At 39.2% G+C, this 9,652-nt stretch overlaps 2 protein-coding genes across 4 annotated transcripts in view; one reads left to right on the forward strand and one right to left on the reverse strand.

The window, feature by feature from the left end:
• Positions 1–3,260, reverse strand: part of LOC118367133 (polypeptide N-acetylgalactosaminyltransferase 13-like) — a 55,435-nt gene extending 52,175 nt beyond the window's left edge. For 2 of the 3 annotated variants that reach the window (XM_035750211.2, XM_035750209.2), the window contains exon 1: positions 2,786–3,260. The gene's annotated coding sequence lies outside the window, so the exon portion shown is untranslated. The remainder of the gene's footprint in view (positions 1–2,785) is intronic. The other variant, XM_035750210.2, reaches the window with a different exon arrangement.
• Positions 3,261–5,367: 2,107 nt separating this feature from the next.
• Positions 5,368–7,396, forward strand: rprma (reprimo, TP53 dependent G2 arrest mediator candidate a). The gene has a single exon (XM_035749127.1). The coding sequence runs from the start codon at positions 5,673–5,675 to the stop codon at positions 5,982–5,984; it is 312 nt and encodes a 103-aa protein (XP_035605020.1). The 5' UTR covers positions 5,368–5,672; the 3' UTR covers positions 5,985–7,396.
• Positions 7,397–9,652: the final 2,256 nt, after the last annotated feature.

Below are 9,652 nucleotides of genomic sequence, written 5' to 3' on the forward strand. Positions count from 1 at the left end.
CGATCCAATGGGGTGCCGTGACGATGTCAATAACAAAGGGAAGAGGTGGGCTGTGCTACTAAAGTACACAAGGGAATACTTTAGTGGCATATCTATTGGGCAGGGCCCCACAACTCTCATCCTGGAGATACCGTCCTGTAGGTTCAGTCCAGCCGTAACCCAACATACCTGATTCAGCTATTTAAAGGTCTGGGTGCGCAGCTAATTAGTAAAAACAGGTGTGCTTTGGTTAGCCTCACACTACCATCCTGATCTGGTGAACTTAGGGAGTGAACGTTATTTATAATAAGAGTTACAAGGAGAAAATCGGAACTCTCTGAAATGAAAAATGGATGGCCATCCGTTCAGCAAGATATATTTGACCTCAACCCTCCCCGAACGCTTGAAAAAAAACAAGTGACCTTCCCCTATATCTAAAATAATAATGAAAACATCAAATGGATAGCAGAGAACATGTCTACCATTTACCTTCACTTATTGGACAGACCAGCGCCTTAGATATGCAGTTTTAGAAACTGTTCTTTGTCCTGTAAGCATTAGGCTACATGGCAACGAATGAACTTTGAGAGAGCACAGGGCTGTGGGCCAGAAGGTTGTGGGTTCGCATACCACCGTAGACAAGAGTAGACATGGAAAGATCATCGTATTTACAGGTCCAAGAAGAAATGGCCTTTTATAAACATTTCATACAATTCTACATCATTTGACATATTAGCAGAATATTTTGAAATACCACACACATCCCCGAAATGACAGGCTAAGAATGGACAGAGAGATAGGCCCATGTGTTCATCTGATCATATTTCTACAATTCTAAATCAGTGTGTCTTGTCTGCAATGAAACTGTCCCCTTTTTTGCAAATAATTGAATCTGAGACTTCGTTAGGAATCTGAGCATGGTACTTCCACAAGTTAACCTACCCAGACAGAGTAGACCTAGTGACACTGCTGGCTCCTCTTCTTCCATGGCTTAACCCAACTTGAGAGGGTCACAAGTGTTTCCCTAAAAGCTGTCTGGGTTTAAACATCTTCTACTGTACAGAAAGTGAATATCTTTAATCAATTGATATGGACAGAATTAGATTACTTTTCAAGCAAAGTCCATTTTTTTTTGTCTCCTCGGCTATAGAAGGATGTCGCTTCGCACTCTCATTCTCAAACCGAACAGAGCATAGGCTATAGGCCAGTCCGCGTGCAAGACTTCATTATTTGGACTAGGCCTATTCATAAATTATTTTCAGAAGAAGCCTTTGACTCCCCTCCTGAACTGCCATCATAGACCTACACAGCACAGCCATTGGTTAGGCAGCACACACAAAAAAAATGGAATCAGCAAGAACAGAGCAGGCCGGGGCTCAGGATTGTAATATCCATTGCCGTGTGTAATGCAGCCTAGTTGTATTTACACCATCCCAGAAGCTATCTTATGAATATAACTTTGTTCGGTTCTTCTCCGAGCATGCACTTCGTAGCCTATAGGCTATGGATCGTTTGATTGAGACCACACTAAATAGCCTATAGGCTATGGATCGTTTGATTGAGACCACACTAAATAGCCTATAGGCTATACGCCCAGCGGAGAATCAGAGATGAGGGGCGGCATCGGCCACACATCGATATATAGCCTAATAAGCAACAAGTTCCAAAACACTGACAAATATCAACATTTCATTATTTACAAAGTACATGACCCTCCCCTTGACTGAAATTGAAAAAGCATGACCCTCCCCCATTTTCCTCCAGGTGCCCATTCTGTGCACTTGTATCCATCCCAAGCTCACGAGATCAGGATGGTAGTACGAGCCTTTGCTGTATGAGGGTTGGACCGGAAAACCTATAGGACGGTAGACCCCCAGGAAGAGGACGTAATGTAAGTATCGTACCAATCGATTCATCGAGACCATTATGAAGTGAGAGACAACCCACAGGGTGTGATATGGTGGAAAGCCAAGCGCACACTCCCTCCACTCAGCAGCAGACCGATAAATAGAGGCTAAAAGGGAACATATCGATTCATCTGTTGTCTTTTATACAGCTGAACTGATCTAAAGACAACGTGTCCATAACAAATAGGCTAAGTGAGACTTAACTTGTTGACCTATTTTGAGAACCCACTGGCTACTAACACTTCAACTGTTACCAGTGTCTCACTGCAGGGTTGGGTTCAATTTGAATACAAGGCAGTCAATTCAGGAAGTAATACTGAAATTGCAATTCAATCATTACAATAGGCCATCTGTTTTCAATGACTGTTCAATAAGTGAAGAGAAGCAACAACAAAAAAGCGAAGCTATTTGTGTCAAAGATTTTCCCATTTTTGAATGACCCTCAACCCGGCCTCACAAGACTATATCGAAAGGTAAATTGCTAGAACAATCGTGTGGCAAAATGTCATCCTTTTGATATCGGACCTCCACAACAATCTTGATGGATGAGTAGGGTATCGAATTCAAACTGCTGCAGAAGGACAGGTGTATATCCAAGCTACAGCTCATCGATCTCATTCCTACATTCAAGACTACGATTATCTAATTGGAACGCTTAGCGACATTGTTACAACAAATATTGTAGATACAGACTATATCAGCAGCAGGCTGATACAGGACCTTACATTCCTGCAATATCTAATTGACAGTCTAGAATCTAGTAATTAATAGACGGAACACTAGAACATGCTATATTCCTAATGAACATTTCTACTGTAGCCATCTCTTATGACATTGTCTGAATGCTGAAAGATGAAAGCACGTCATTCAAGAAACATGTCATTTTGTACAATACTTACAGAAAATATGCCTTATTGTAATCAATTAATGGCACAATGATGTCTCGCTTGCCAGCAACGTGTTGCATTGGGTTAACAGCACTAATGTAATTCACTAATCATTTTTGAATGGTTGAAATGGTAAGTCAAACTATCAATCCAAATGTTCCGCAGACGGGAAACCTGTATCTGAATGAAGAGCATAATTTTACGTCCCGATGATGTTGCTGGTTGGCAATCTTCCTTGCTTGACAGTCTTTGCTAGTCCGTCTTCAGATGTACCGCAGTCCCCCCGACGCGACACGTAGACTACCGATATATTGTAGCCTAAACAAGTTCCCCTGTAAATCTAGAACATTCTATGCAGCGCCAAATGATATGTCTTTGTATCCACCTGTTCTCGGAAAGAATAATGTATAACGGGGTAACGGACAGTCGATACGTTCTGGTGCAATCTACCATGAAAACTATAGAGGCAATAGTCCTTTTATTCATCTGTAATTGGTTGCAAGTCACGTCGATCAGGAAGTCCTGCTGATCCTGAGCATCAAGGGCGTCTGGTAAATGTATTTCTTTCAGTGTGCATCATATGGGAAATAGCCTAAAGCACAAAACTCAAATACATAGGTTACACACGACATATTGAAATATCCTACGATACATAATATAATATATTCGTGGTATGAATTATTTGTAGGCTATATCTGAAAATATAAGTAGTTTATAGACAGTTAATAATGAGTTAATATTTAGGATCTATAACGTTAAATAGTCAGTAGATAGTTATAAAGTCTTTGTTCAAATTGTGTGATTGTCGTTTGGTGTTTCCAAAATTTGAGTTGATATATGAACAATTCAAAATCAATTCAACCTAAATTAGGAGCAAAGTTGGCACGTTATACAAACCAATATTATCCAGAAGAATTAATCATTTCTCAATCTGGCCCTAATTATCATCACAGCAAAACTGAACAGAAAATGTTTTGAGTGCCAGTTTTGTTACCTATACCTAGGTTTACTATGTTAGCATTGCTCTGTTCTCATGCCACAACCTGGTCTCAGAGCATTTCGTATTATTCTGTAAGTAAATCTGAGATTCTCCATTTAATATTGCATGTATTCATTTTTGGATGCCAATCGCTCATTTCTTATGATATGTTTTTGAATTACAATTTGTATTATATGTTACACATTTGCAAAATATACAATATGTTACGAATTAGTCAAATGTACAATATGTTACCAATTTGCGAAAATATGATGTTACAAATTCTAGCTAGGTGGCTAACGTTAGCTAGGCTAGGGGTTATGGTTAAGGGAAGGGTTATAGATAAAAGGGTTACGGTTCGGGTTAGTCGAAGGGTTATCTAAAAGGGTTAAGGGGGATAGTTAGCTAACATGCTAAAGATGTGACAAAGTAGCTAAAAAGTAGGAAGTCGTTTAAAAGTTGCTAAAACTCTAAAGTTGTCCATGATGAGATTTGAACTTGCAAACTTTGGATTGGTAGACGTTCACGTTAAATATCCACCCGTCTTCTAAACCTTTTCTTTTTGCCTAAATTAACCATGTGTCCAACGTAACCATACCAAACTTGATGTACTGTATCATCCAAATTGGAGATTCCCGGATTTGTGTACAGAATAATTACGAAATGCTCTGAGAGGAGGTTACATACAATGGTGTCACTTTTCTACATCAAGTACTATACTGCCATCTGCTGATGATTTAGTTTGGAACCAGGGAAGCTTCAGTAGGCATATTTTTCAAGTCTTTATTATCTCAATAATATAACATTCATTCAGCTTTCAGCTCCAACAACACGTAACAGTAAAAAGTCAGGCATTTATACCAATAGAGTACATGTACAGTAGGTCAAAGACTATAGTTTGGGTCAAATATTGGGCATAGTAAGTATAATTAAAAAGGCATAGTTCAGACTAGAATTGATTGCATTTGGATATACTTTGGAAAACATCAATATATGCATGTATTTTCTAAAGGATACATTAATTACAATTAAATTAATTAATTCGTTTTAGATACACCATTTGACATCCACTAGATGTCAGTGAAAGTATTGTAACCACCCTGGGTTTATAAACGCGGAAATCGACCCTGCCGCACGAGCTAGAAGGTCGAGGGTTCGAGACCTGCTCCCTGCTGTTTCATTACAGTATTGATCATAATGTACACTTGATTTAGCTAGCCCGGAGTGTAGGGACGAAAGATTTAGGCTTGACGTCCATATGGACCAATGGAATGATTCCAAAATAAAAGCTCTGAGCCTGATTACCCGGCACCGGCGTGAGAGCGAGATCAAGTACACTCTGCGCACATATGAAATTAAAGAGTCACGACGCGAATTCGACAGAGGTTGAGACTGTATTAACTGACAATAACAATATAAAATCAAAAATTTGCTACATTATAAAAATGTAAACCAATATTGGATATTGAATCCAAAATTGCACTTTTTCACCAAATTGCATTTATTTTCCCCATTATTGGACTGGATGGAATGGGCAGGTGCAGGGTTTTCAGCCATCCATTTACGCATTCTGTGTTTCATTGATCATGCTCATGGTGGCGCTACTACTATACACTCTTGGAAAACAGCACTCTCCTGTGCGTCCTGAAATGGTTTCACCCAACCAGGTAGGTTATAATAACCATGGGTTGCTGGAACATCATAAATGCACTGTGGCTGGGAAGAGGACATTTGGAAAGGTATGCCAAAGCAGTTTGATACACACCAGAAGACCTATACCAGATTTAAAGGTGGCATTTCAATCTCCTGGTTCTCACTCTTCATTTTTTTCTGCGCTTGTGTGGAATTTTTCTGAAATTGTGCTTGAAAGTGCGCTTTTGGCTGTTATTTGTGGTGCCAACTGAACGTTGAAAAGTGGATATGAATTCTACCGCTTTCAATCAAACGGAGAGCTCAGGACTTTTCAATAAGACTGAAGATATTTTTTGTTGTAACTTTTCATCAGTGGTGACTGATAATGGTTTCGTGGCGCCGACTCCGGATGAGAGAAGTCTCTTTCTCATGAGAGTTGTCCAGATTGCCGTTATGTGCGTGTTATCGCTCACGGTGGTTTTCGGTATATTCTTTTTGGGCTGCAACCTTCTCATTAAGTCAGAGGGAATGATCAACTTTTTGGTGACGGACAGAAGACCATCCAAAGAGGTAGAAACAGTCATTGTTGGGGCATATTAGTGGCCCAAAGAGCGCTTTTGGAGACTTTGTCAAAATTATTTGTTCTACCACTGATGCCCAGATGATTAATCCAGTTTTCACCAACAGCATAGACGGAGCTCAATTTTCACATAAAATCCAGTCTCCATTGTTCTTTTCTTGTCAGTTGACGAAAATGTAGGATCCAGCGGGTGACTGAACAGTCAGAGGACAAATTAGGGGTAGGGCTAAACATTTTAAGGACACACATCTCCAAGAAGTATATAGCCAAAATCATCTTTCACTTTTTGTTAAAGACAAACAAACAATGTCAATTGAATTGTACTATCATTTCAATTGGACCCACTAGATTGTTATAGCCTATTGTTATAGCCTAAGTGACAATCGTTTTTTACTTCTAACACTGTCTCGTATTGCTAAAGCAATGGGGATGAATTAATGTTTTTGAAAAATACCTATGTGTTTTTTGCATACAATATGCAAGTCAGTATAATGATTTAGTCAATGTGTCTAATGGGTTTCCTATTGAACATTTGTAAATAGTGAGTGGTTAAATGCATGAAAGGTGGATATATAATAAAACAACAGTAGTTTATCTTTGTTTATTGAAATAAATTCATCGTGTAATTATGTTGACGTTTTCAGTTTGAGCGATTCTGATTTTCCATCAATCTGCTCTGTGTTCATTTCAAACAATCATGGCCACAGTATGACTATTTCAGATCATTCTGATTACAAAACCCTTCAAATGATAACATTTTATACTGTATCAATATATTAAACATGTACTGTTTATTATTTTAATATCACCACATTTATTTTTGCAGTATATTCTATTGAAAGTGTGGAAACGTCATAATTGACAGGGCACATTGAGAGAAAATGTGTGACATTAGCACCTTGTTGGAGATTGACTCTTGGAGCCCCCAATGGTGAACCACTGAAACCAATGTGATGAGCAAGGTTGCTTTTTCCAGGATTGATGTGTGACGTCCTAGTCCCATTGATCAGTCTGGGGTTTAATGGAAACCTGCCTGACAGTGTTCGTACCATATCAGATGCTCAGAAAGCATATACACTCTAAATGATGGGTTAAAAAAACAACCCAACTATTCTTTAGTGTGTCGGATATTGTAGTATGACCCCATTTAGACCCCTCTTTGTCTGGGGACCTTGAACATGATTAGCTCACAAATGCATGGTGTTATAACAATACACTATATAGGACTTATCTTGGTTTGATCAATTCATTCTCTCTAATGTGGTGGTCTCCTGTTTTCTATAACACTCTTAGACATATGCACATGATTTTAATTCATTATATAAACATATTTTTTGGGGTGGTTTAGATGGTTTGAAATACATGTAACTTTACACACTATATGTATTGCACTGCAGTCAGAGATTGTGACATTTTCTCCTTCTCTGTCTGTATTATGTAGTTGTTCCTGTATAGACCATAGTGTGGCTTCTCTCCCCTCAGTGAAAGCATCTGCTGTTCTGCTCCTGCCCCCCCAGCTTCCCCCAATGCAGCCCCTCGGGGGGAACCAAACAGCCCCTCCTCAAAAATGACTTGTCTTGTCAAATCAAACCAAGGAGGACTGCACTGCACAAACTGCTACACTCTGATAAGCCACCTGTGCCCCTGCTCCAATGGAACGGAGTTAAAGCTGAAAAGCGTCTAAAGTCGTTTCACTTCCTCCGAAATCACGCTTCCTGCCTGCCTTGCCGTCGAGGACAAATCAATCTGGTGACCCACCCTTTACAGTTTACTGAATCGCGTTTGACAAGGCCCATTAAGATGTGTTATGATTGATGGACGGCAGCATAGCCTACGGGGTGTGTCACCGGCCGAAGTCCCAAACCACTCTCTATCTCACATAATAATTACACTTGAATGCTAGTGAGACATGAGTGTCATAACAAATAGAACACTTTGTTTGATAAATGTTCTCTCAAACTAATACTATATCATTAAGTATTTTGTGTGCAGCCATTACAGGTACTTCATGATATTCCCATTTGCCCTTGATAAAATCCTAATCATAACAACTTTGATAGTATCTCATGCGTAAGTGTCAATTTGGTTGAATGATATTGTACATTCAACACCAACCTGAACTCAGTGAAGTTACCCATCAGTTGAAATGGTCAGCCATCACAGAGATATGGATAATTAGATTACCCTGAACAAGTTAGTGGTAGCCTATGAGTTGTGGAAACTGATCCTACCTAAACTATGGAAAAAGAATCGAGAGATGATTGTATTTATATAGCTTAAAATGTGTTTAGTATCATCCATGTATTAAGCCAGCTGATTTATAGATTGTATATTTTCATCCAAATATCTTCTCTCTTCCTGTATTTAATTGTATTGTATTATAATAGTCATTGCATTATTAAACATTCATTTAATTTATTTGAATGATTGCAATATGTGGTAATTTTCATTATAAATGGGGGAGTAGGCATCTGTAACATGTAGGGCTGAGATGGATAAGGTATGGGCTAAACAGGGTTGGTTAAAAACAAGGCAGCTGTATGCCACACTGCCTCTTAAAGTGTGTGTGTGTGTGTGTGTGTGTGTGTGTGTGTGTGTGTGTGTGTGTGTGTGTGTGTGTGTGTGTGTGTGTGTGTGTGTGTGTGTGTGTGTGTGTGTGTGTGTGTGTGTGTGTGTGTGTGTGTGTGTGTGTGTGTGTGTGTGTGTGTGTGTGTGTGTGTGTGTACATTGTATCAGATGATGACTTCCACTTCTGCCTATTGAGAAGTCAGTGTGGCTGTATTGTCCAATTCTTGAATGAACCGCATCATCTGAAACAACAAACACACAAAACAATTCAAGAGGTAACGTATTCCTCCTCCTCTGAAGAAGAAGAAGAAGAAGAAGAAGAAAAACAACAATCAGGCATCAACTTTGTTGAGATGTCTAATGTAGGTCAGAACAGCAGGCTGCATAATTATCTGGATAAGACTACTTCTTTTTAAGCGCAGAGTGATTATTTCATGAATGAATTGCTGTGAATAGCTCGCAGGAGAATGTTGTGGAGCAGTTTAATATCCAACAAAACAATTTGCAGTCTGCTGTAGCACGGCTGTAATGATGTCACTGATCTAATGGAGGGCATGTCACACTGTGATGCAGTCTTTAGTAGGGTACTTTTCCAGACACATTTGAGTGATTACATTCATATCAACAGATTCCGGCTAGAAATTCAACTGATATAATTGTATATTATTAGGTGATAATAAGCAGTTACAAACACTAGTATTGACACAGGTGATAATAAGCAGTTACAAACACTAGTAATGACACGGTCCTGTGTGGCTCAGTAGGTAGAGCATGGCACTGGCAACGCCAGGGTTGTGGCTTAAATTCCCACGGGGCAGCAGTACCAATGGAAATGTATGCACTTACTAAGTCGCTCTGGATAAATGTAAAATGTTGACAGTATAGGCTGTCTTCTATTGTAGATCATGATATGATTTGATCAATAGAAAATGTTATACACCAATACTCTCGAGCATGGCGTGCGATCTCATCCAGAATCTATGCCAGTTTTCTGTTTCAAGATACTGGTGTGTGGGGGACCTAATTCTATGGTGGTTTACACACCACAAAATGTATTCAGACCCCTGGACTTTTTCCACATTTTGTTACGTTCAGCCTTATTCTAAAAGGTATTAAATAA

The sequence above is a fragment of the Oncorhynchus keta genome, chromosome 34 (assembly GCF_023373465.1).
Source record: "Oncorhynchus keta strain PuntledgeMale-10-30-2019 chromosome 34, Oket_V2, whole genome shotgun sequence".
Taxonomy (NCBI): domain Eukaryota; kingdom Metazoa; phylum Chordata; class Actinopteri; order Salmoniformes; family Salmonidae; genus Oncorhynchus; species Oncorhynchus keta.

What these genes read in the sequence shown, in the direction of transcription:
- rprma (XM_035749127.1), top strand. Translation starts at nt 5,673, where the DNA reads ATGAATTCTACCGCTTTCAATCAAACGGAGAGCTCAGGACTTTTCAAT.